General features: G+C 39.7%; 2 protein-coding genes across 4 annotated transcripts in view; both read left to right on the plus strand.

Annotated features, from left to right (window-relative positions):
• LOC110834670 (uncharacterized) overlaps nt 1-13,548 on the plus strand; it is a 212,747-nt gene extending 199,199 nt beyond the window's left edge. For 2 of the 3 annotated variants that reach the window (XM_022074076.2, XM_087343883.1), the window contains 3 exons: nt 10,654-11,014; nt 11,960-12,162; nt 12,332-13,548. In XM_022074076.2, the coding sequence (XP_021929768.2) occupies nt 10,654-11,014; nt 11,960-12,162; nt 12,332-12,821 (1,054 nt within the window). In that variant the 3' untranslated portion in view covers nt 12,822-13,548. Of the gene's footprint in view, nt 1-9,251; nt 9,398-10,653; nt 11,015-11,959; nt 12,163-12,331 lie in introns of those variants that run through there. The other variant, XM_022074077.2, reaches the window with a different exon arrangement.
• A 3,627-nt stretch (nt 13,549-17,175) lies between these two features.
• On the plus strand, nt 17,176-26,649 carry eIF2beta (eukaryotic translation initiation factor 2 subunit beta). Its single transcript, XM_022074081.2, has 7 exons — nt 17,176-17,375; nt 19,772-19,952; nt 21,781-21,941; nt 22,669-22,789; nt 24,486-24,690; nt 25,005-25,278; nt 26,158-26,649. The coding sequence occupies exons 1-7, from the start codon at nt 17,358-17,360 to the stop codon at nt 26,200-26,202; spliced, it is 1,005 nt and encodes a 334-aa protein (XP_021929773.1). The 5' UTR covers nt 17,176-17,357; the 3' UTR covers nt 26,203-26,649.
• The last annotated feature ends 699 nt before the right edge of the window (nt 26,650-27,348 follow it).

The raw sequence follows: 27,348 nt of genomic DNA on the forward strand, positions 1-27,348 counted from the left end.
AGCCAACATGGCAAAGAAATATTCTTCCGTTTGGCGGCTGTTTAGCCAGATAACGCTAAAGTTTGTTTAGCTTTTTTTTTCCTCTTGGTATCGGCACAGTGCTCAGTAATTGTGTTACCTCACTTCACGACTTTGTTTTGCTTGCAATGCGGGGTTCAGCAAGTCATCCTGACTTTGAAAACCTTCACGTAATGGCGCATCTCGCATTAGTTTCCAGTGAAGTAGTTCCGTCCCGCGATACGAGATGACTCTGACAGAACTACGTAATAATGGTCCGAACAGAGTAACAGTATAACTGAAGTTACACTTGTTACTAACCCAAATATTTCGACTTTTAGCAAGTCATTCCCATTAGTATTATACGATTTACAAGCCAATGTAATTCTTGGAAAGATGTCGTTTATATACGTCATCAGTTACACACACACAGAATGATTTTTTAATAACGTTTCAGTAATGGGTTTTCATAAAATGCATGTAATAACATAATTTCTCTTCAATACTTCAATACTTATAATTATTTTTGGTGACATTTCTGTGTGTGATCTGAGTAACAAAGTAACTTAATAAAACACAATAAATATTACATGCGCGTGTTTTTGTATGTGGAGGCAGTAGACACCTCAGAAATGTCGGTAAAAAAAAATTTAACAGACTACATTGCGCAACAATAGACATCCATCTTCGTACTTCATAACCTCAATTCTCTCTCATGGTAACATTCATTACAGCGGTCCCATGACATTGGTGATAGGTGTTGCAGGACTCCTGAGCCAACTGTACTTCACGCAACCTTGAAGCCCACACAGCAGTTCACTTCCTACAGAATAATCTCAGATCGCCAGAACACTGTGACGTGTCTAGGAATGCAGGTACGCGTTAACACCATGATGGCGTAGCAAGGGAGCGGATATACGTACATCTCCACACACTCTTTAACCTTAAGTAGTCAGAGGCGCGGAGTGATATTATTTCGCCGGTCAGATAGCACCGGGTAGACCGAATGTTACCAAGATTTGTCGTGAACATTGTAACCATAGTGACGTAGTGAAATAATGACGACAACCCCTGCTTCGAACTGATCTCCTTCCCTTCAGTTTATAAGATTGTTCTAGAAAATATCGTCGAAGAAATTATTTACGACTCTGTGTGACGAGGTTATGTCCGACAGACTTTCGCCAAAAACTCTGCTAGAGAAGAAGACAATAGTTGGTAAGGTTACCTTAAAGAGGAGATTTAGAGTAAATTAGTTTCCCTGTTACAGTGTTTTGTCATCATTAAAATATAATTTGGAAGGCAATAATCAGTTGGCTAGTTTAGAAATCTCCCGTCTTTTAAGGCACCTGAAAGCTCGCTGTCATATTCGTAAGTGTTTGTTACTGCAAGCAACTCAGAGCCAGATTAATCCAGTCCACGCCCTTACGTCTACTTAACATTCAACCTTGCTGATACAATCTGCATTGAACAGAGGCAGAGGATTTCTACGTCGATCCTCGGGTAATGACCGCATCCGTGTGAAACAACCGAGTGCACAGACGAATCTTTTTTGTCACGTGATTCGTTGTGTAACATTTCCCACCAGATACTTTGGTTACTTACCGGTTCTCCCACCGTAATAGGCTTCAGCATGACCCAGTCGTGATCAAAACTTGATAGTCTTCACAAATATCAAAGAGCGTTGCACGTTTCGTAATTCTTCAAAACCCAGTGGTAACTATATGTACCACCTCCTTCAACAATTAATAACTGTGCGCTTTGTAATTATGGATTTTGTAGGATTTTCACTGTAAACAAAGAGTATTTTTTAAGAAACATTAACAAGTTGTTCTTTGTAGGTTGAGGTTTTCATGGCGGAGAGTTGCTGTTCTCTTTGAGGTACGGACTGAATGTTTATTATTTAGATATCCTTCCGCCTTAAAGGGCTTTTGACCACATCAGAGCACTAACTGAGAGGTTTGACTCGAGGTTAGCTGGTGTGGGGAACCCCTTAGTTCGGCAACTCGGAAGACACTCGTGCCGAATGAGGGCTGCCAGAGTTCACCCAAGGGCAACCGAGGGCGACTGATGTTCAGCAGGCCAGCCGAAGCCATCCCCAAAAGACGGCCAAGTCAGCACAACGAGTGGTTAGACTACTCGGCTACCCTGACTGAGGTTTTCCGTGCTTTCCTCAGTTGTAAGGCGAATGCCAGGGTATAACTTAATAGGGGCACGGCCCGCCACCCTTCCCCCCGATCATGGAGGCCATCAGCTGAAGTGATCTTCCCCCCATGCCGCAGAGGCCTTCAGCCGAAACGGCCCCTCCCTCTCTGGGTTCATACCCCAGAGACCCAACCAACCAAATTCCTTCGACAACTTGCCTGACAGGATAACCTCCCATCAGCAGCAACAAATCCCAGTTTGAATGGTCGAGGCTCCCGCCACGACGAAACCCCGTTAGCGTTAGCAAAATTTCCGTTCTTATATTACGACCGTTTACCATTTCCAGCAATGCGCCTTGTGCGCAGGAATGGTTTCACCTAGGTAGGGACGATGCTTGCGCTTGCGCAGGCCTCTGCCCTCAGTTAGCTTCTTTGGTTTGGTTGGTTGGCCTTAAAGGGTTAAAATATATCTTACTTTAACGTGGTGCGTCCTGATTTTACTAACAAGGGTAAGAAGACTGAATCTTTGTAATGTATACATACTCCCCTTTCTACATTAATTTAGGTTTATCTTATAGTATCCGTGTCCCTCCCCACTAAAGCAAGTCGATGAACTTTTGTAATACTTCATATGAACGTCTTGTGACCCATCCATCTTTGCATTTTTAAATTTCATATAATCAATAATACCAACATAACAGCCGTGCGAACAAAACAAATGACACTCAATACAGACATACCTCGGAGATATTGCGGGTTCGGTTCCATACCACCGCAATAAAGCGAGTCACGCCAATTTTTTGGTTTCCCAGTGCATATTAAAGTTATGTTTAGACTATACTGTAGTCTATTAAGTGTGCAATAGCATTATGTCTAAAAAAAAAAAACCATGCGAGAATTACCAAAATGTGACACAGAGACACGAAGTGAGTACGTGGTGTTGGAAAAATGGCGCCGATAGACTTGTTCGACGCAGGGTTGCCAACAAACCTTCAATTTGTAAAAAAAAACGCAATACATGTAGGTCTAACACCATGAACCCTGTTGCTTTCCGTGGGATATCGAAACCACAAAAACCATCAAAACTAGCAGCGTTAAATATGGGGTGAGGTTAAAACATAATTTAGAAAACCTAAAGAATACTTTTAATTACTTTGAGTGAGAATGTGAGATTATTAAAAGCCCATTGGGAACTGTTTTTATCAACTGCTTTAATATTCCGCATTTTGTCTACAGAATGTATTTAGTTTTCGTATGATTCTCAAAGAACGTTTCGTAAACCTTTCCCGATTAAACGTTAGTACAAAATCGATTTTCAATGCAATAACTTGCGTATAATTTTTTACAGACCTGATGATTATTAATTCTTAGTCGAAACATATAATTTAACATTAACAGACATTTCACAGCGGGCAGTGGTGTAAAGTGTGTGAAAATACGCTCTTTTTCAAACAACGATACTTCAACACGGAAGTTTGATTTGTAAGGTGTACCAAGGTTCAGTACAATGAAACAGTAAAGATTAAAAAGTTTTGACTCAGGCAGGATGTGAGACGGAGGTTACACTGAACAGATATGATCCAGTATTAAATTCGCTCAACAACTTTAAGGTCTTTTCCGTATTCCAAGGCAGTTTTATGCTCACGTTGGACAGATTTACGACCTTCAGTTAAAGTGCATAGAACTTGAAAAAATTAACGATACCAGAGACCTCAAATGTTACACTGTTCTTTAAATTAGTGACCGCCATTTTGTGTCCATGATAGAACCACGAGACTCATTACTAGAATCCCGAGGAAAGAATTTTGCTCCTTCGTAATCCTGAAACATTTTTAAAAAAAAAATTACATATGTTTTGGTCCCGTGTCCCTTAAACCGCTGTTGCTTAAACTGTGGAACATTCCAGACTCGTGTTCCGGTGAACAGAGCACAAGGTCGAGTTTTCTCTTGGCTTCCGGCTTCACTGTTTCACTGTGTTGAAGGCCGATGGCCACACACAGCTCCCGTTGTCTCGAACACATTAAGATTAAAATGGAAATGAGTGGATTCAGTTGGTAGATTAGTGTGTAAGTTGTGTGGGTCAGTTGGTACAGGGACTAATTTAATGGTGAATGCTTGAGACTACGGGCAATCGGGTGAGGACTTAGTGAGTGGATGGATAAACGAGGTCCTTCGTGAGTGGCGGGGTGACAGGGAAGTGAGTGGATGGATAAACGAGGTCCTTTGTGAGTGGCGGTAGTCAGTGGCGGGGTGACAGGGAAGTGAGTGGATGGATAAACGAGGTCCTTCGTGAGTGGCGGGGTGACAGGGAAGTGAGTGGATGGATAAACGAGGTCCTTTGTGAGTGGCGGTAGTCAGTGGCGGGGTGACAGGGAAGTGAGTGGATGGATAAACGAGGTCCTTTGTGAGTGGCGGTAGTCAGTGGCGGGGTGACAGGGAAGTGAGTGGATGGATAAACGAGGTCCTTTGTGAGTGGCGGTAGTCAGTGGCGGGGTGACAGTTAAGTGAGTGGATGGGTGATTTTTCAAGGTCGTCCCAAGGTCGGAATCGGGACAGATCAGCCGAAACGGGGTTCCCCTACTACTTTTTGATAACAGTGGCGCGATATAACTAACGCAGATTTTCAAAATTAAAGGTAATTAAGGTGCATCAATGATGGACAATGGCGAAAACACAGTTGGACCAACGTCAGGAACTGGGATTCAGAGGAAGTAATGCACGATTTTGATACACTCAGAACTGAAATGGTGTCTGGGTGCTCTCTCATTCGCCCTATCCCAGAGATTTGGGTGATAAATATGATTGTCCTTTTAGGCTTCATCTGTAAATTTAGCTGTCTGGACGCTCCAAATTGTCGTGAGGTTCTAAGATATGAGAGGAGAAGTTCATTTACAGATAACGCCATATACTGTAGTTATGCAAGCAATAAAATCTCAAAATCCTACAAAAGAGACAGGTTCTGAACGTGATATATTCTGTTTGTAGCTACAACAAACATTGCAGATACATTCGGATATATAGACGGACATTTTCGAAATGCATACAAGTCTTCTGCTAATCAGCTACATGTGTTATATTGAGTCCAGTGGAAAGCATGTTATGAATCATGGCGTGGGGAACACGAGGAAGGAAGTTTTAGTAGCATATTTTAAAAAAATATCGTTATCTAGAGGGACTGAGAAGACCCAAGTAAACCTTCAATCAGGAAAGGACACAGGACCCTTCGAAAAAGAAGCAGAATTCTAACCACTGTTATCGAAATGTTATTATTCCTTGCTGAGGTTGAAACAGTTAATATGAAGAAGATTTCTGAGGTTCAGTGCATTCCTACATTCCGATATTTCTGTGTCCTTAATTGCGTAGATCATGTAACGATATGATGCCGTTAGACACAACAACGGAGGCAGTAGACCTCAAAATATACCGGCCAGCTTTATGTGGAAATTATTTGGTTCAGTTCAGTTCGTAGTAATCCGTGTCTCAAGCACTGTTTACACGCCTTAAAACAGGCCACGACAGCCTGCTTCTACAGTCGTCCAAAATATGTCCCTGTCCATACAGCAGACGTCAGTTATGGATCTCGAAGTCTCATTAGCGTGTTCCCAAGAGCCCACCACTTTGCTTTGTTCTGAGTCAGATTACAAATTCTCGTTCATTTTATGTTATTTAAGTCGTTAAAAACAAACCTTTCAAGCCCAAAATTCCGCGTTACATATTAAACAAATTTTAATAAGCCACCAAAATCTTATATTAAATAAATAACAGCGTTTACCCTCGGTAGCACGTCCTTAATATGAATTTATTGATTTATATGCTCAGCTTCATTAGTTGTTGCTATTTTTTGACGATAATTTCCGTTTCGTTACATTAATTTTTATATTAGAAGTTAATGATAATTGAACGACCCGTTCTTCAAGTGCATGAGCACTGCCGGTTCCAAATTAGAAGTTAATAGACTATGATATTTTTTTTTTGAATTTGATGGTCTATTAAAATGTATTTAATGCAACACAATATAATGGATCTTAACGTCAATTTTTAATGTAACGTTTTTTAACTTAAATTATTTTAATGAGGAGTTATCTCCCCGCCCTCGGCCTTGTCTACTCTCCACGATTGCTTAGTCATTAAATTTGTTTGTTGTGCAAGTGTCGGTAAATAATCAAAGAAGTTAATTGTTTTTAATTGAAATTGGAGAGGTTTCGTGCCCATAATATTTTTTATTTAGTATTACTAAAAACACCGTGAAAATTTTAAAGTTGGAAAAGACGAAATGTGATTAATTTTCTCTTTCAATTTGATATTTTAGGAAGATTTCTGTCTTCTGGGTTGTTGCGCCGTGTAGTCTGGTAGAAGTTAACCGACTTAACAACTACGCAACAACCCGGAAGACAGCCACATTCAAACTCACCGCCGTGAAAACCTCAAATCCTACTTGTTATTTTATCTCCATTAAAGCACTTTCTTTTCTCGTCTGTGTTTACTTCTCTGCTTTTAAATAATTTAAAACTCGTTAGAACAACTGATAATTATTAACTATTTACTTATACGTAAAATTATAATTTTATGACAAGTGTATACGAAGATTTTGTCTGAAATCCCAAAGGGAAGGTATTTCCTGCGATACCTAGGAGGCCTTGTAATCCTGGGGTCTCGGGTTCGATTCCCGGCGGTGCCCGAATTTATAACTTGTGTTGGGCAAGGCCGTGGTCTAGGCAACACGGAGTTTTGCCTCCGTGGCATCCCAACAATTACTCCATTCACACACAGAAGAAGGCAATGGCAAACCACTTCTGGATCATCTGCCAAGAACGTATATGAACAGGTCCCAGTCCGAGAAAAGGATGGAAGGATCCTGTTCATATGGACCTGTCGTCAGACAGAACACTAAATAAATAAATAATACCTAGGAGGAGATGGGAGTATAATATGAAAATAAATATAAATAAGTTGGGTCTAGGGTGGTGATGAGATTCAGCTGGCTCTGGATAAGGTCCAGTGATATTACAGAGATCTTTCGTGTTCCATAAAAGCCGCGGAATTTGGTGACTATCTTATCTTAGGGCTCTGCTCACTGTAATTTGTTAAAGTTACGTAAACTTTGACCGTTTCGTATGGCAGACTTGTCAGTCACAAGGCGCACAGTGGCGACAAGGTCAAATGAAATATTTGCTGTGTACACGCCACAGCCAATGGAACGGCGAGTTATGGAATTTTGCCTTGAAGCGACTTTGCTGATACAAATGCCGATTGCAGATTTTAACTACCACATACCACATTGAATTTAGAAAGACGTGAGATGAGTTAAAACTCTGCCATTGGATGTTATCCTGAGTACATTTAATGGTTAGTACCTCAAAATATTAATAAGTTTTATAAATGAGTTATGTTAATTTTATATGCAATTTTTATGTAACTGATGACATCTACATACCTTTCTTACCATAGAGAGTTACTTATCATGTCTAGAAATTCACAGTTTTTATTGAAGTTACGTAAATCTGATCATCTGTGTTCGGTCTACCTTATTTTGAGCTATTTGGTCAGAATTTATATCTTTATAACCTGCGTTTCTAGGACACATTTTAATAATATACTGTCTTCTTCTCTTAAATCATCTCGTATATTTTCTCGTGAAGTGAGTTAAAAGTGTTGAGACAATGAAGTCCCATTCTCTCTTTACCTTCATAAAATTATGTCCCTGAAAAGTTTAGGTTACGAGCAGACAGACGGAAAAATTTATATAGTCAGCTTTCGTTCTGGTCTCGAACTTTATACTTCTTGGATTCGAGATTAATACGATGACCTAGACCACTAGTTCAGAAAAATAGGTCTGTCATTGTGATAACTATCGATCATTGAAAACGGGGGTACAGCCAATTCCCGAAACGTCGTGTATATCAAAACATATCCCAGAGAATAGGCAACGTCCAACATTATTTGTACAGTTGGGTGTTTTTCTTACTCATTTACAGAAATTTGTAAGGAATATTGTTTAATTCGACTGCCCAATACGATGACATCCCGTCATTTAGGATGCAGCAAGAACCACATAAGGCTACATAGAACACTTTTGCAAATTCGTTCAAATTTGAATCGTATTTGATAACAGAGTACAACTGTAAGTTGCGGCCAGCGGCTACTCCTTAGGGAATTAACGGAGCGAGTACCTGCACTGATTTGTCTCGCCAGAAATAATCACTCGTTCCTTGGTGCCAGCCAAACCGACGTAAAGACCACGCTGTAATTCTCATATTCTAATCCTTACGAATACGAACCATGTATTAAGCAGTCAGATGAATCCATTTAAGATTTACTTTAATGTTAATATCTTCACTCAGGTCTCATAAGAAATGTTATCTAACTAAAATTTTGTATCTAATTTTCCTTCATCTAATCTCCGTAGTAATATTTGGTGAAGAGTTCAAATTATGAAGCTCCTCATTACGTAATTCTCTCCGTCCCCCTGTTATACATACCCTCTCGTTTTTCCTTTCAGTTCAACTATTCCCTAAAACAAATGCAATCTGTAATCTTCTATTAGGATGAAAGACCAGGTTTGCCACGCTTACAAAACTGTAAAATAATATAAAATATAATATCATTAAGCACCTATTTAACAGGCCGATAACTAATTATACAAAATTTTGTATCTGCTTCTGGGGTGACCAAGTTGTGTTACGTCTTCCCATTAACTCCATTGAACAGATTTGATCTTGAGAAATTAAAAGTTGCTTAGTAATTCACAAAATTCCCGAAATAAGTCAAATGAATCCAGTCCATACCCATTCGATTTCTCCAAGGTCCTTTTTTAATATTATCCTCCCTTTTCCAAGTAACGTCTCCCCTTCATGTTTCCGTCCAAAACTGCGTGTGTGCATTAATCATCTCTCCCATGCATGTTACATGCCGAGACCATCTTATCCTCCTTGATTTGATTTTGATTTTGATTTTTTCAATCTCCAACCCTCTTAGGTCCAAATATCCGCCTCAGCGCCCTCTTTTTAAACACCCTTAGTTTAGTTCCCACGCAGTACAAAAACGGAAAAATGTAGTTTTGTGTATTTTAATCTTCACGTGATTTCGTCTTACGAATTCCGCTGATTACGAGGCGTTTGAAGCAAGAATGGTACTAAGGTACAACTACCGTTATCTCTATATACAGACGAGGGAGATTCCATCGCCTGGCTCCTATATAAGCTAAGGGTGAGAGCCACGTATTCTTAGTTGGACGTGGATCCTCCATCGGCCGATATCACGTAAGTGTCGTTAATAATTAAGTGTAGCCCAATTTTGCATTTCTGTCCTGTGTCCTATTTTGGTTCAGACGTGAAAGAATTTTTACTAATCAGTGTTTTTAATTGGGGGGGGGGGTGTTTATTAAGTGTCTCGTTCACGAAATTAATGGACGTGATTAGTTAAACTTTTTTTTTCCGCTCTTTGCATGAATTCCATCAATGACCAATGCCTCTGTGGCATTTGAAAGCATTTCTGTTTCGTACTCGTCTGTGGGCGAAAATCCTCGATGTGTTTTAGCTTAACCATCTTGTTCAGGGTCGTTCCATTGGTCTCCTTCCATTGCATTTAAATTCTGATGTCCTTTTGGTTACCCTTATTCTATCCATTCTCTTATCACGGAAAAACTCGTGTCACTTTTGTTCAAATTCTGTGAACACATTTTGTATCGCGATGCCATCCATAGGATTTTACTTCTAACTGGTTTTCCCTCAATATTTTTAAAAAGCTTTTTATCAATTTCTTGAATTTTGTTTTAGCTTTTGGTTTGGGCGTTAAATGCTAGAATCGATTAAGATATAATTTACAGTATTTTTCTGCATTTTTCAGGGTCTTTGTTGCATACAGCTCCTTTTATAATAGTATACAATGTCAAAATATTGTCTTTTCTATTTATCTTTCAGAGAATTTTCGCTTATTTTTTTTTAATTGTCATAATAAATAAATTTAGTCATCTTTTCAACCGAGGGGTTAAATTTTTAATTCTTCAAAATTCTCATCCTCACGTCCTTGTCCCATGTTCTTCTCGGTCCTTATTCCATTATCCAGTTTCTCTCCTGTTTCGTCTTATCTTTTTCTAACATTTGTACATTGTATCAAACTTCAGGGAGCGTTTATCGAAATGCAGTGACTAATTTGACTGTTTTATTGAATATGTTTGTGCAGTCTGATGTATGTTTATCAACAACTGATGTTTCTGCATTAAAATAACATCTGTGACTGCGTTCACTGGGGTACCTGCCCCGTTCCCCTGCCCTTAGTATTTTATTAGGATCAGAGTGTTTACGTCTATTTTTGTTAAATATTCCCCAAACAGGAATGGTTTCAGGTTATGAAGTTTGTAAATAATTATATAGGTAAGTAAAATAATATTGTCGTCTGCTGAAGTGTGATGCGTCATGTAATCGACAAATTACCGCCTCTTTTAGAAGCCCGAGGTTCATTCACGTTTTAATATCATCTTCCCAGGTGGCCTCTCACACTAAAATATTGTTCGCAGCATGAGATTATGGATAACGCTGATACCAGTCGCGCTTTGCTGTGGCATCGTGGAGCCTCACTCCGGGGCCCGCACATTGGGATTTGCGGCCGCCAGCCAGGACGACTTGGCCGCGGACAGTGAGGCCCTGGAGGAACAATCCGATCAATTGAAGGTGGTCGGAGACTTCAGCGAGGAAGACGAAGATCGAGGAGACTACGTGACGACGCCTCCGCCCCACACAGTCACAGTTCATTTACCATCTCTGCCTACTCTGCCAGCCCTCCCTGCCCTTCCTCCCCTCCCGGCCTTGCCTCAGCTACCGAGCCCACTGTTGCCACCGAGAGAGACCATCACCGCCACCAAAACGCTTTACGTTGAGGTAATGTATTTTCATTGCATGCTACTTGTGCAGCTTATCTTATTTTGCATTATTATAACGATTGCGGAAACGTTCCAAACTTCGTATTATGCTTAGTTCGTGTGCATTATTTGTTATTTTTTTGTTGGTAACTCCTGGTTCTGTTGCCAGAAATTCGCTGTAACCCATTTATTAAGATGTCTCCTGACGACGTGTGATTGAACGTCATGATCGGTTAGCATTCTTGCTTTGTATTCATAAGGCCTCAGTTTCATATCTCAGTCCGTAGACAAGCTGTCCTGATTGAGGTTCTTTATGGTTTCCCTCAATTCTTCTAGTCAAATGGTAGGTTAATACCTTAAATTAGACCATAACCATTTCTTTACATTCCTTTACAATTTCTTATTCATTAACCCTTTGAAGCCGAAGATCGTCTGAATATTATTTATGAATTCAGTCCGTACCGCGAAGAAAACACTACACCTCACCATTACGAAAATCAGCTGGTTAACCCTTTGAAGCCGAAGCTCGTCTTCATAATATTTACGAATCCAGACCGTACCGCGAAGAAAACACTTCACTTAACCATTAGAAGTCGAATCAGGCGGTACCACATAAGATTTAACAAAAGAACATCCCGGTCAAAGCCTTAAATAAACCACAAATAAATGCATAAATAAATCCCTTATCATATTCATCTTTACAGACTACTAGCAACCATTAGTTAATAATTATGAAATACCCTTGAATGAAATATTTCGTTTTACCAGATTTCCATCATCGTAGAAGTATTCAGACATAACCTCAAAGGTTTTACCATTGTCACATTCGTAATTTTCAACATACAGTGTGGCTAATTCCATGAAGCATTGTCCTCCTTCAGAGGCTAAGTCTCTGAACTGGTCAAACAATTACCTGTCTCTTACGGTATCTGACAATCCAAACCGTGGGTCAACTTGCATACAGGTAACACGTCGCATCACTCGCCACCCTGTCTGCATGACAGTGTATGGTGTCAAGCCACCCTGCCTTCCTGTTGACCTGCACTCTGGCCACAATGCAGCCCACGAGCCAGATTGCTGGAAACGTGACAGCCCACCTGAAGAAGAATCTCTTTGGGGTGATGATCTGCAAGAGGGTCTCTACATCGAGCCCACCTCTGTTCTCAGGTAACTGTAAAAGTCCACTTTAGTGTTTGACATTCACTTTTTCAAAAAATATCTCACAATGCAATCATTCATAATCATCTCTCAATCGTATAATGGAAACCCGTAATCTGTATAGTTGATACAGAAACAAGCAGAGAATACACAGACTCTAGTGTCACTTGGTGTGCAGGATACCATCAGCAACAGCAGTGCCTGCAGTGCCACAAAAGGAAGAGGACACACCAGAATTGGAGCCATCACACAAGGCTCGATACCTGGAGTTCCGCAGGGAGACGCCGGCGCCCCCTACCACTGCCTCTGCAGATAATGCACGCCTCCTGAATCTGTCACCTGAGACACACACCGCTACACGGACACTGTGGGTCACCAAGGTGCAGAAGGTTACAGACTATCGTGTCACGGCCACCCTGGAGGCAAAGAACTGCGTACCAAGTGACTTGAAATTGCCTTTCTGTCAAGCACCACCACACAAGCCAGCCCACTACACACCCACAAAACCTCCGCACCATGTAGCCAAACCTCCTCAGTATATAACCACTAACCCACCTTATCATTTAACCCATAATGAACCATCGGGATACAAACCCCCGGGCCCCGTTCATTGGAAGGATACTGAGAAGGAAGGCGTGAGCCAAGAGGAGGCTGAGAGTGACGTTTGAAACTAGCCTCCACAGTAACACACCCCACCAGCATGTTGTAACAATATAATTTATTATTGTATTTATTTGTAATGTTTATTTGAGTCAATAAGCCAAAAACTTCCTCAACCTCTGATATCTGATGTGCAACACTGATTAGGGTGACAGAAAGAATTTATAAACTGCCATCGGTCATCTTCTTTATCTCGCATATCCATTCCCTTTTATTGCTATACTCAACTGCCTCCTGTTGGTAGATTAAAAAACTTTGCAAGCAATTGTGGAAAATATAAATGTTTCATATGAAATTAATTTAAAAAAAAAATTAATTCGTATAAAAATTCAAAATAATTGTTTCCCCACAGCCATATTTAGTGACTTTAAGACTGGTAGTGAAAAGGTTAAGACCCGAATTATATTTAAATTTTAAAAAATAATTTAATTTAGCTCGAAATATATATTCTTTAGGACAATTAAAAATGTATAGGTTTTAGATCCTAATGGTATATAAAATGGCTTTCACAATTATTACAGTATTTTATCAGCAGAAAACATATAAAAACCCTACTGGGTGGCATGAATTTATTGCACTTCGTAATCCAAATTTAATAACTTCTCAGTTTATGTATTTCATCCATGAACCTTTGAACTCGGCAGCGATCAACAGTTTTGCCACCTGAAATAAAGTAGGGATTTAATTTAATTTAATTTCACAATAAAGTTCAGTCATAGTAATGTAATATCCAAATTGTAGTACCATAAACCATATGGTTTATCACCGGTGCACAAAACACATCAGCCACTGCTGGCGTTGACCAATCCACAACTCCACTACCTACTGCCCTGAGATTCATTTTATTAATATCCTCCATTTCCACTTTCCATACGGTTTCTAAAATTTCCTGTTTCCGTCAACTAAGATACATATTCCATCGCAACCCAAACAATAGTAGCCTGATGTACAACTTCAGCTGTTAAGGATGAGCCGTGATGAATATTGAAAGTTATCCAACATTTTGGCAAACATTGCAGATGCCGCCTTCAGGTTCAATCTGTAATGGGTGGGCATTTTTTGGCAGTATAATTTAGGGCAGGCGGTAGGGGAAATGTTGGATTTAATGGTGCTGATTGGTGGAGCGGTCACCAAAACTTCTTTTATCACCACCTCTCCTCACCAAGTGTTTCTTAAAAAATGTTTTATATCGCATCTTTTTCTGAGCCATGTGCTCATCTCCTGTCGGACAAGAGACCAGTCTTCCGCTCCACCAATCAGCTCCATCAAATATAATTCTCCTCCCACTGCCTCCCTTTATAATACTACCAAAACACACCAAACCATTACAAATCCACCCTGAAGACAGCAACTGCAATGTTTGCCAAAATGTTGGATAATTTTCAACATTTAACATAATATCTGTAATGTAATGTAATCAGTGATGAGTAACGTAGGCACCCACACCAAGAGACAGCATTTGACGAATGACCGCTAAAAACAGGACGCGCTGCATCTAAATCTCTGCTAATATAACACCATTTGTGTGCACGTGCGTGTGACTACTAGCATACTGTTTGTCTGTCCGTCTCAAAGAAAGTAATTTTCATATCAAACGGGCCCTTACGTTGAACCTATTTTATAAAAATTTATATCATCATCTTCAAGCTACATTTTACTTCTCAAAGCAATGTAAGTCAATTTTAGAACTGACAACAGATACAAAATTTTGGTCAGAATCAAAATCAAAAATACGTAGTTTTATAAGTACAATTATTATTACTCAAGTGGGAAGTTTGGTGCTGCATTTCATCGGCCAGTTTTTCAAATTTGGGAGTGTAGGATGATGATGCTGCTCGCAAACAATCGTCAAGATGGGCATCAGTAAGTCGAGATCTGTGCCTTGATTTTATGATGCTCGTGGTTGAACGACCTTCATTATTCAGTATAACCTCTTTCTGTAACAACGCAGGCACCCAAAAAAAGCCTTGGCGGGCGCCCGTGGGCGTTAGGGACCACTGACCTAGGAAAAATTAAAATTGTTTTACGATGCCTTCATTATAAGAACAAGAAAGCACAACGTAACTTACAAATTGTCAATCTTTGTAAATCTCTGCCTCTTGACAGGCATTTTCCGCCAAGTTTTGTACTGAACCTTCACAGCATGGAGTTCCTGAAGTTTATTTTTAATCCATAATCCCTGATAGGAATCAACCCCAGTTGTCCAGTCTACAGCCTAGCCACTATTATTGCCCTTGCTGCTTAAAATATAATAATAAGAATATAATTCAGTTCTAAAGGCTTCTGATGAGGGTATATTACATTTAATATTACTTAGTTTCTATGTTTAACTCTTTCTAATGGACCAGGTTTGGTAGGTATTGCCCACCTATTCACCTGATTGAAATATCCATTTTCTGAAGAGAGCCCAGAAACTCAATAATATATTTCAGCGATCAAGAACTAGTGCCAACGATATAAAACAAAATTAAATCCAAAAAATTAAGTTTTAAGCTTTTAACCCAAGCTATTCATGGTTGCACAATTAAAACCATGTCAGGCCATCGTGTGACCAAGTTTCATCAATGATACTCTTTTGCAAACTGTTATCGAATGGACTGGATATGTAATCATGGCTTTCAATCGGAAGGACGTGGGGGCATGTCCTGTATCAAAATGTGTTTTCTAAATTTGTTTTGTGAGGGGTCTGGTAGAGAGAGTAGAAGAAGCAAGAATGAAGTGGTATGGACACGTGAAGCGAATGGGAGAAGGGCGGATAGCACGACAAATGTTGGATATGACAGTGAGGTCGTATCCAAACGGCATTTCCATATGCTTTCATGATTGTTCCGTATGAAAGCAGCACCATCCACGATGAGCAGTAGTAGTTCATCCCTTGTCTGCAATTTCTGGCCGATCATATGGACTTCCATATCCAATCCAGTGATTTTTAAAGCAACGATTCAAATACTGAAGTGAGATCGAGAGTCTTTATGTTACTCGAGCCACGTTTAAGTTGCTAGGAGAGTAATATAAGGAAGTGATAGCTTGTCTGATTGGAAATATCCCTCAAGAATGACTGACCTAATTAATAATGCCATCGATAAAACCGCACCACACGTGCAAGTGCTCCTAAAGGATGGTGGGGAACACAATTATAGAAGAATAATGGGGAATAGTTTTATCAGACAACTGCGTAATGACTAAGATTTCGACCCATGGTATGTTTTACTCGGAATAAGCCAATCATTAACTACCAGAAGCTAAGCAGATGTTTCGTCTTTCATTCTGTATTTGGCCATAGTTATAATTTGCCCTGGGCTGCCTGAATAAGAGCATGACTTCACGTTCATGTGCACAGAATGCCACTCACATCGCATGCTGACTCAATAGCTTATACACTAAGTGGTTTTTGAAAAGTTTTGCGCGAAGAAAATTGTAAACGTCTCACATCACATCAGTTTGTGTAGAATAATTCACCTGGGAGGGCTCCTACATGAATCATGCCAATAACATTGCATTAAGTGTTACCGAACAGCCTACAAAAATGCAACATATTTATATGCACTTATGTTGGTAGCCTAATTAATGTTGTATTCTAGGGGTGGGAAAATTGCTCCAGAGCTCAAACACAGTAATGTCTTAGTGTTCATGGTCAGTTGAAGTACCAATTCGTGTTCAGAGAAGTTCGAGATATGTGTATCCAGATGATAGTCGTGCGTGTAGCTATACTGTGAACAGTAGGAGACACCGCTGCTAATGCATTGTTAATTAATGTAATCGTAGTTATTACTGATATTCAACTTAATTAAAATCGGAAAGATATCGCTTGTGTGTTATATATACTGTTGACATTACTATTATTACACATGGGTCAAGTTGACATTCTATTAATTTTCTATGATTAGCAGGGGTGCAAACCTAAATTTAAAAATGCCGGGGTAATCTGGCACACAATTCCAAATTGAAATAAATGGATGTGAATTGTGATGAAGTGGTTCTCGTTGAACCATTAACAGTTCACCAAATTTACATACTTAAAGACGCTGTCTCAAAACATCATTGGGTTTCATATGCATATATTTTAGGGTAATATTAAGATAGATCTTGGTTCATTGGATAGGGACCGGAGGCAGGTCCTTTTGAACCCGGTAACGAACCTTTGAATTCCATAAAGATAATAAATTTCTTGACCAGAAGAAGGGTTGTTTGCCGTGGAGTTAGAGAGAGACCCCAATATGTACTTTTTAATCCGTGGTTTACTAGGGTGGACTGCAATTTCATGAAACTAAAATAGATGGGGTAGGTTATCTACGATATCAAGTCACACGATGGAAAGGTCTATGTTTATTGAGTATAGATGGCAGGAGAAATCATGTGTCCAAGCCTTGCTGGCGTTGTCAGAAAAGTCATCAGTGGAGTATGCAATACATGTGGCGATAGGAAGATGATGCAATAATGTTAAATGTGTAATTTTCAGCAAATCAGTAGCGGCTTTATTATTTCAAGACCGAGTGATAGCAAATTAATCTGTTTTTGATATATTAAATATCGAGCTCTTAAAAATGGCTGAAGAAGACTCGGTAAGTCAAGTCATCAAACGGATGAATGGGGTTATGCTGTTCGTTACAATGAAGTCTGAAGTATTATTACTCTGTATCTAATGATTTTGTTTCAAACCCTTATCTTTTTTATTATTTTCATCCTATGCAAAACGCACATGGAACTTATGGCTGGAGAGTGACCTAACCTATTCAGTTTAGAGTGGCGTTTATCCATTCTACATGTGTTATTTGAATTTGTATAAATACATCTGGTCACATAGAAATATTTGTTGTTTTTAATCATACGAAGTGTAACACTTATCATTTTCAATACTGAACATTTTGTACTAGTAAACATTTCAGCATCACAAAGCATGGCATATGGCCCATGCCAGTTCAACATAGGTATCAACTTTAGAATCATTGGTAATCTAAAAAACTTTGTTTGGTAAAAGAATTTTCAGTATTTAAGCATACTAATTTTTAAAATTTGGATGTAATCAAGTTAATATGTTTGTTTCTTTGTTGCAATTTTATTATTTGTTAGTATGTACAACAGCTGGGAGACAATAAAACTAAGTAAATTCATCTACAGAATTTCTGTATTGTACTTATTTAACTGGACTGTTGCACACCTCATGGGACAGTGGTATAATATAGAGCATGGTGGAATGAGGATTAGTAGAGGAAAACCAAAGAACTCTGGGAAAATCTCCTCCAGTTCCACTTTGTACACTATGAATCTCACCAGAGTCACCTGTAATTGAACACAGGTCTTTGCCGTTAGAAGCCACTGTTTATCTGACTGAACTTTGGCACAGCCCTGTTTTCATTAAACATTTGATTTTTCTGTCCAGCAAAGATTGTTTATTTCTTAATTTTAACAGAACATTAAAGAAATTCATTAAATGTTGTTACTTTGGTTTATCTTGTCTTCCAGCTGTTGCTGTCCGTGCTAACAAATTGTAAAATTGAAGCAAAGAATAGTTGTGGCCAATAAGTACACATTTAAACCACAATACCACACATAATGAGGTTCTGAGTCCACTCTCTGCAAATTTTCTGTGTAACAGATGCTGATTGGTGTGCACCTGCTAATCAGCATACAAGCCAAACTATGTATCATCTAATTTCATTGTAAGTGAAATGTTCATCAATCATTCACTGTAATGCGTACAATAGCAAGTGATTATGGAACATTGTGGTGCTTTGAAATTTGAGGTTTAGTTGGAAGATGATGATGATAATCTTCTGCATTTTAGTGCCATGTGGGAAACATACCATTTCTATCTTGGGAGCTGAAGGTGAAGACGGTGTGTTTCTCTGAAATGTTGGCATCAACTGATGGACTTATATGGTACCAGGACCCAGAAGATCATCATCATTATTGTAGTGTTCATATTGTTTACTGGCTGAGATGAGAGGTCCTATGTCGTCGATTAATGGCTTGTAAAAGAACCTTACGAGCATGATACGTGATGTTTCATAAGCAAAATTTAGCCCGCCATTTCTCCTGATTAACTGCTAGATGGCTCTGGCAGTCAACTCAGGATTGGGTAGAAATTGTGCAGTCTGTGGGCTGGTCACTCACTACTCAAAAATGCACACTTCAAGACCAAGAAACGTCCGAAAAAAGGAGGCGGCGAAAACCCACAACCGGGTTGTAGAGCCAAGAAACAACAACAACTGTATGATCTGAATCTTTCACTGTGACTGAGTATAATAAATTCTTCTTGGGCTACCGGTCATGTAAGGTGGTTTTAATGGAGAAAATGCCAACATTTTGAGAGCCATCTTCATTATTGTACTCAGGGTACTGAGGTACCCTGAGGATGAGGACGGCTCTCAAAACATTACTGCTTTCTCCCCGCCACGGTGGTCTAGCGGTTAGAACGCTGGGCCTGTAATACTGGGGTCCCGGGTTCGGCGGTGCTAAGATTTACAACTTGTGTTGGGCAAGGCCGTGGTCCAGGCATCACGGAGTTTTCCTCCGGAGTTTCTCCGTGGCATCCCAACAATTACTCCACTTTCATCATCATCTCGCAAAAAGGGGGTCACAGCAGGAGCGTTAAATGTCGCGGTCCCGATCGAACCCATTTACTGATGGGTCGTGAATCCTGCTAACCACCAATGCACACCATACGTAACACTTCACTAGTTTCTCCTTCATCTCCAAGCCCAACTTGCTAGTGAGAAGTATCCTCTTCTTGACGAAAGCTGCCTTGGCCATGGCTATCCTTGCTTTTACTTCCTTGGTGCATAGGGCGTCCGTCGTGATTATGCTTCCCAAGTACTTGAAATGCTCCACATTCTCCACTGATGTACCTTTACGTAACGAAAGGATATTGGTTGAAAACTATCTTCTCTTGTGTTAAGATGTCGTACTCCCATTTCATTTAAGAGGTGTTAGTGAGAAATGTAGGTTTGTTTTGTAGATCTTTGACCCAACGTTGAAGAAGAAGAAAAAGAAAAAGAAGACAACTTTTGACATTGATGCTGCCTTAGCTGAAGTTACAATGCCTGACAGCAGTGAAAATACAGATCAGATGTCTACGGATAAAGAGAATTCGGAACCTCCACAAACTGACAATGAAATTAAGGACATGGAGCTCGATGGTAAGGAATTGAATGTGAACTATGGTCCTCATTAGTAGAAGTAAGCTAGTTGTGTTTGGGTTATTTGTATGCATGCTTTGATGAATGTGTGTCTGAGAATTTATTATATGTTATCATACCATATTGTGAAATTACAGAAATTGAGATCTTATTAGAATTTTTTTTGTTTTCTAAGATTCTTCTCGTTTAGATAGTTTGAATATTTATAATCAGTTTAATGTTTGACTTCAGACATGAAATATCAATCTACTGTGAACTTTTGCTACGTACAAAATACAGCATTTCTATGTTGGCTTCACTTCCGTCTGTCAGATAGTTCAAGAGAAAATGTAATTTTATTGCTGTATTAATAATTCTGAGGAATCGGTCTTGACTTCTGGGACCCGTGATAAGTAATATTATGTATTTGAACTGGAATAATTTTGTTTAGACTTCATATAAGGTGTAGTTAGCAGAGCCAGCTAATTCATATTCTGGTAGTAGATTGTAAAGGTTAAACACACACCATAACACACAATTGGACGTGATTCTGATCTATTTCTATCTTTCTCTCTGACAACACATTTCTTCAATGTTCTTTCCCTCCCGTCTCCTCAGCCTTCTGAGAGGTTTCCATACCAAAAATCTTGTATGCATTCCGTGTCTTTCCAAATCTAGTCATTTAGCACACCACACCTTATCATAGCCTCCTAGATTTCACTGTCCTAGCAATACCAAGAGACGCACATAACCCACATTGTTCTTAATTATGTAATGCCCTAAATTTTTCCAATTTGTTAATTTTAGTTCAATATAAGCCACGGTGGTCTAGCGGTTAGAACGCTAGCCTTATAATCTTGGGGTCCCGGGTTCAATTCCCGGTGGTGCTCAGATTTATAACTTGTGTTGGGCAAGGCCGTGGTCTAGGCAACACAGAGTTTTCCTCCGTGGCATCCCAACAATTACTCCATTCACACACAGAAGAAGGCAATGGCAAACCACTTCGGGATCATCTGCCAAGAACGTATATGAACAGGTCCCAGTCCGAGAAAAGGATGGAAGGATCCTGTTCATATGGACCTGTCGTCAGACAGAACACTAAATAATAATAAGATGAGGTGGTCTAGCGGTTAGAACGCTGGCCTTGTAATCCTGGGGTCTCGGGTTCGATTCCCGGCGGTGCCCGAATTTATAACTTGTGTTGGTGGGCAAGGCCGTGGTCTAGGCAACACGGAGTTTTCCTCCGTGGCATCCCAACAATTACTCCATTCACACACAGAAGAAGGCAATGGCAAACCACTTCTGGATCATCTGCCAAGAACGTATATGAACAGGTCCCAGTCCGAGAAGAGAAAAGGATGGAAGGATCCTGTTCATATGGACCTGTCGTCAGACAGAACACTAAATAATAAAAATAAAATAAAATAGTTCCATATAATTTCCTGAGTACTTTGTTTTCAGACCAGTTGTACTACACATTTTCCTTTAGTCTGCTTTGCTCTCTTCAGCGAAGCAGCTCAAAAGTCAGGGTAGCTGAATATGGACGGGACAACTGGGGTTTTGTCCCTGTCGGAGGCAAAGGATTTTTATTACAGCCTTTGCATCCATACCAGATCTGGGGCTGCCATCCAAGGGGTACTAGGGATCTTTTCCTCAGGGTTAAGGCATGGCCAAAGCATGATTCTGACCGCTCACTCCCAGTCTGGAGCTGAGGTCAAGAAGCGCCTCCATAGCTTGTACCAGGACAGCCGTACTTGAGTGCATTCTGTAGTATTGATATGTTTTCTTGTATACAGACTCATTTAGTTACTTTGTAGCAGGATTGTTTCTGTGGTTTGTGTTTCGTTAGATGGAAACCTAGATCTCGAAAATTTTGGCAAGAAGAAGAAGAAGAAAAAGAAGCCATTTAACATGGAAGAATTGGATGGAGCCCTTCCAGAGCCTGGCAGTAAATTAAAGGAGGAAGGGAACTTGGAAATTGATGGAAATCAGGATGAAAGTTTAGTAGAGGTATGGTAGCGTCTGGTTTCGAACTTGGTGACATTAATGTACGTTCGTCAGTGCAGCAAATATTATAGTAAGTTTTCTCCTGAGCCACCTGCATATGTTGTGTGTGTGTGTTTCTGCGTAGTTTTTTGTGGTTCCATTTGATATTTTAATAATTTTTTTGACTTCTCCATTAAAAAATGTGGAATATTCCTTGAAGTGCGGTAGATTCCGGGTTAATCGGGGCAGCCGTTTATTTGGAAGAAATCTTAAAGTAAAACCTTCTTTAACTCTTTACGTGGAACTTCGGATAATCGGGCCGGTGTGTTCTAGACTCGATGCGTTCCAATTAACCGGAATCCACCGTATATCCTCACGTGTTCGTCCTATATTTTGCCGCTCATAGGCTGCATAATGAACGTCTTGTGTTATGAACCTAAAATGAACAGACGATTTACGGTACTAATTTATTCAGATGATCTGATTAAGCTATAACCTGCATACTCCAGATTTTGTCCTTAAAATTATGAAGTCCGTGTCAAACTGTAGGTTTATGGGGTGGTCACTCATGTCCTCTAGCTGCTGCCGTAAAGACCACTTGGCTAAGCTGTCCCCAGAGTCGTCTGAACGTGGAGGTATGGAAACTATCGGTGTCCCTTCTGGGTACAATGTCTGGAATCTGGTTAAACATAAGCATGCTCTAAAACTACCTTCGATGCAGTTAGGTTAATTTTTGTATTTATCTTTTCAGGATAGTTTTGATCTTGATATGGATTTCTCTAAGACAAAAAAGAAGAAAAAGACAAAGAAGAAAGATTTAGATGAATTCATAGCCGAAGATGAGAAAAAGAAAGCCGAGGATAAGGATAATGGTATTATATTTTTAATAGTTTTATTGGTGTTTTGTTTTTGATGTAAGCATTGTTGAATGATGGATTAATGTAAGAAATTTGAAAATGTTATCTTGTTTCCCCAAACATGCCTCACTGAGACTGAAAGGAAACCAGAATCTGGTAAGAGCGCTTTGTTTCTATTATGTATTTTTCAAAAATGCTTGTGTTATTTCAGTATTTTAAGCTCTGACGTCGACGGCAGTTATTACTCTGTATTCTCCTGATTGCTTGATCCCAGAATCGAACCAGGTACCATGAATATCTCATGTACTTTGACTTTCATTTGGAAAATATAAACTGTCGTGTCCAAAGCAGTCGGACGTCTGTACCTAGTGAATGGCCAAGACTCCCACTTCTTAGTCTTGTGGTTATGTTTATATGATTTTTGGAGACTCGGAATGATGCGTACTTGAAAAGCTAACGTAGTCTTAATTCCATGGAGCGGAGTTATCTAGAGAAGTCTGTCAGCTAATCAAGAAACTTTTTATGGATCCCAAAAGTTAATTGTGGCCTTTACAAGAGTCCACCATTCGTCCTTGCTGTGAGCTGCATGAATCTAGTCTAAATTGTCATCATCATCATCATATTAATCTCATTAAAATTCAGTTTAATATTATTGAACATAGCCGTGTGAGTAAATAATTCCATTTTGTCCTGAATGTATTCATACTGTGGCAATTCAAATTTGGTCCAGAATTTTGATTATAGGGTGTTGGTAAATCATCTTGCCTATTTTGTATTAGGAAGTTTTCTTGAGGTACTCTCGCTCTACAGGATAGGATACAGTATTTTAAGACAGGGATACTTGTGGGCAAAATCATTTTAGAGTGGCTAATAAATCCTTTGAAAGGGTTACAAAGTTCAAATATCTGGGAACAACAATAACAAATCAAAATGATACTCATGAGGAAGTTAGGAGGAGACTAAATTCCGGAAATGCTTCCTACTTCTCAGTCCAAAATATTTTGTCTGAGTTCTAAGAACCTGAAAATTAAAGTGTACAAAACAATAATCTTGCCTGTTGTTTTGTATGGGTGCGAAACATGGTCTCTCACTCTGAGGGAGGAACACAGATTGCAGGTGTTTGAGAATCGGGTGTTGAGGAGGATATTTGGGCCTAGGAGAGAAGACGATGGGGCGTGGAGAGAACTGCATAATGATGAGCATAAAAATCTGTACTCCTCACCCAATATTGTCAGGGTGATTAAGTCGAGAAGAATGAGATGGGCAGGACATGTAGATGGGAGGATAGTGTCAGGCGGGATCTATGAGAGATAGGAGTTGAAGGAGACCGGATTTTGTGGCCCAGGACAGGGTCCGGTGGAGGACTTTGGTTTTTCGGTGATTAACCTTCGGGTTCCGTAAGCCATCTAGTTAGTTAGTTACTCTCGGTGGAGACAGCGAGGTACAATGAAAATTCCAGATAAAGTTTGAACCACTTTTGTATGATCTGATATTTGTCTTGGTGTAATTCTGGAACTGTGTTAATCAGGCACCATGTTCTTCCATTCCTTTGTTTCTACAGAAATTACCTTCACAGTGTATTTGTACGTAAATTAAAAATATTTATCTACTTATATTTTAGTGTTGAAATTTGAGTTGTAACAGTAATCCTACGTGTGGTTGTTAAATTCATTTTGTGTGTTGCATTAATTATGTGTCAAATTTTTCTCAGTTGAAGACAGCCAAACTGCATGGTTCGGACAGGATCGAGATTACACGTATGATGAGTTGCTCACGCGAGTGTTTGACATCATGCGAGACAAGAACCCAGACATGGTGGCTGGAAAGAAGCAGAAGTTTGTCATGCGTCCTCCCCAAGTTGTGCGTATAGGAACAAAAAAAACATCTTTTGCCAACTTTACAGAAATATGCAAGACGTAAGTTGGAGCAGAAGTGTATTTAAATGTACTTTACAGTGATGAGCTGCTTAGCACAGTTCTTTGTAATTGAGTTGACACTTCGATCAGTCATTTACAAATTATGTGGGGTTTTTCTTATTTACTGATATAACATCCAGCCATTTCCATGTTTTTTTGTTTTTTTTAAATGATACTTATTCAGTCACCTAAGAAATTTTATTGTTATGAAAGTTCTTATTATTTCATGCCTTGGAAAATAATAACTGAAGCTGAATCCAAGCTAAACTGAACTGGATTTGTAAGTTTTGATTTTGTGTGTTTTCGCTTTTAAGGTTACATCGGCAACCGAAACATTTACTTGACTTCTTACTGGCAGAATTGGGTACTAGTGGTTCTGTGGATGGGAACAGCCAGCTCATTATAAAAGGGAGGTTCCAGCAGAAGCAAATTGAAAATGTCCTGAGGCGGTACATTAAAGAGTATGTTACGTGTCATACGTGCCGCTCACCTGACACCATTCTGCAGAAGGACACTCGCCTTTTCTTCTTACAGTGTGAGACGTGCGGATCTCGGTGTTCTGTAGCCAGCATCAAGTCGGGCTTCCAGGTGAGTACTTTATTGGCTCTTTGTTGTTCCAAAATCAAAGAAGATGAGGTTGGCAGGACTGGGGGGGGGGGGGGGGGGGCAGTGAGAAATTTGGTCAGAGTTTTAGTTATAAAATGTGAAGGGAGAAACCACTTAGGAGACATAACATAAGGTTAGTACATTCACAGTTGGGTCTCGCGCCGTAGCCACGCGGTCCGAGGCATCATGCTTCGGACCAGTGATACGGAATGCGCGCTAGTTCGAGTCTCAGGGAAAGAAATTTCTCATGGGATTTTCAACCAGTGCCAACCCAGCATCGTGAGGAAATTGGGGAGCTATGATAAGTAGCATAATCCAGTCAGGAAAATTAGCAATGGCTGGGGGTTCGTCGTGCTGACTACACGTCACCCTGTATCTGGTTGGATGATCGTTCACCTCTGCTTAGGCACGTGAACGTGAGGCCAGCAGCCAGCTAGTCGGCCTTGGCTCTCAGAGGGCTGTTACGCCACGGATTATCGTTTATATTCACCGTTGGAGGACCTGTTCATCCAGAGAGAAGGCACGGAACTCGTGCGCCAAATATATGTGCATGTGCAATGTGGATTATTCTAAATTTCTCACCTCTGACAAAGTCAGATATTTGTGAATAGGGGGGAATACCACGCACCCTACTGTGGTTTGGAGTAGCTACCATGTCAGCCATCATCACCCTATATTGAGAGCAAATTCATTCCCACTTGGTGAGCTTGGATCACTTCACTTGTGCTAATGAGCAGAGTCCAGCTCAGTGGAACAGTAGCAGTTGCTGAGATAATAAAACAGTTATGTTGTGGCCAAGCTCAGAGCAAAGTACGTCTTCATTCTGTGTTCCATATTGATGCCCTGTTATGTTTATTTCAGGCTGTCACTGGGAAGAGAGCTGCTATCAGAGCAAAGAATGCATAAATATTGGAATGTGTGTAAATTATATTCTGAACTAGGTTGGTATACTGTAAGTTTCTTTAAGAAAATTTCTAATAACTTCTTCATATTTTACTTATTTGCAATGGAAAAAAAAATAATTGAATAACAGCCGTTAGGTAGAACGTTAAGTAGTTGTTTTAATAATCCATTTCACATTTCATAAGTGAAAATATTAAATAGTACGTGGAATATTCCGGATGTTCGTTTTATATACACGCGCGTGTATGTAACGGTTACCTCGGCCAACGTGTTCGTCATTATCAGACGCTGATACCGGTAGTCTGTGAATTCTGTTGTGTTGAAAATAAGTTTTGATTGACTGTTCACACTTGCCAGTTGTCATTAATTCTCATAATGGTGGTGGAAAAGTCTGGTCAAGGCAACAGATCCACATTGTAATATGTTCTTACAATAAACATATGAAGGGAATGTTTGCACATTTTTCTTTTGTGTATGAACAAATTTTTTCCAGTCCAGTCATCTTTTATTGCAGAACAAAACATGCAGTTTGCGTAGAATGCGCCTCCAGTAACACTCTTCCCTTTCCATATCTTCCGCCCCAAAGACCATGTAATCCAACAATTATTCTAACGTTTGACAAAATTTTCATATTTTCTCATTGGCAGATTATATTAGGGTGGTAATGAAATGGATAGGAGATGTAGCATACATGGGGGGGGGGGGGGCATTAATGCACATAAAGCTCTAAACAGAAAAGCTGATAAGAAGTGAAATTTTCGTAAGCATTCCACTAATTTGGTTGTAATAATTTTTATAAGGAAACTCTTAAGTAACTGTAGATGAAACTAATGTATGTATATTGCTTGGGTTCATACATTTTGCCCCTTTTAACAGTTCGCCAACAAAAATACTGTATGTTAAAAAACAGTTGTTATACTGCAAGGAAAGGGGACAGCCATAAGTTGCATATACTTCACATTTAATACGTAGGGCAGTCAAAAAGTTCCCGGAATTGTGGTATAGCACTGTAATGGTACGAAATACGGCAACGCCTACCTAATCACCTTCAAAGTATGACCCTTGTGCGCACACACTTGCTCCATCGATCCTGCCATTGTTTGAAGTATCGGCGGAAGGCTTCGTTCGGAATCTTCCAGAGTTCGGTCG

The sequence above is a fragment of the Zootermopsis nevadensis genome, unplaced genomic scaffold, assembly GCF_977971745.1.
Source record: "Zootermopsis nevadensis isolate Lab colony 2312 unplaced genomic scaffold, Znev_1.0 Znev_ptg000007l, whole genome shotgun sequence".
NCBI classification, from domain to species: Eukaryota; Metazoa; Arthropoda; class Insecta; order Blattodea; family Termopsidae; genus Zootermopsis; species Zootermopsis nevadensis.

Excerpts from the sequence above, each read along its gene's own strand:
- eIF2beta (XM_022074081.2), top strand. Across the intron at positions 19,953-21,780 it reads TAAGGACATGGAGCTCGATG|ATGGAAACCTAGATCTCGAA; the intron begins GTAAGGAATTGA and ends GTGTTTCGTTAG. Across the intron at positions 25,279-26,157 it reads GCATCAAGTCGGGCTTCCAG|GCTGTCACTGGGAAGAGAGC; the intron begins GTGAGTACTTTA and ends TGTTTATTTCAG.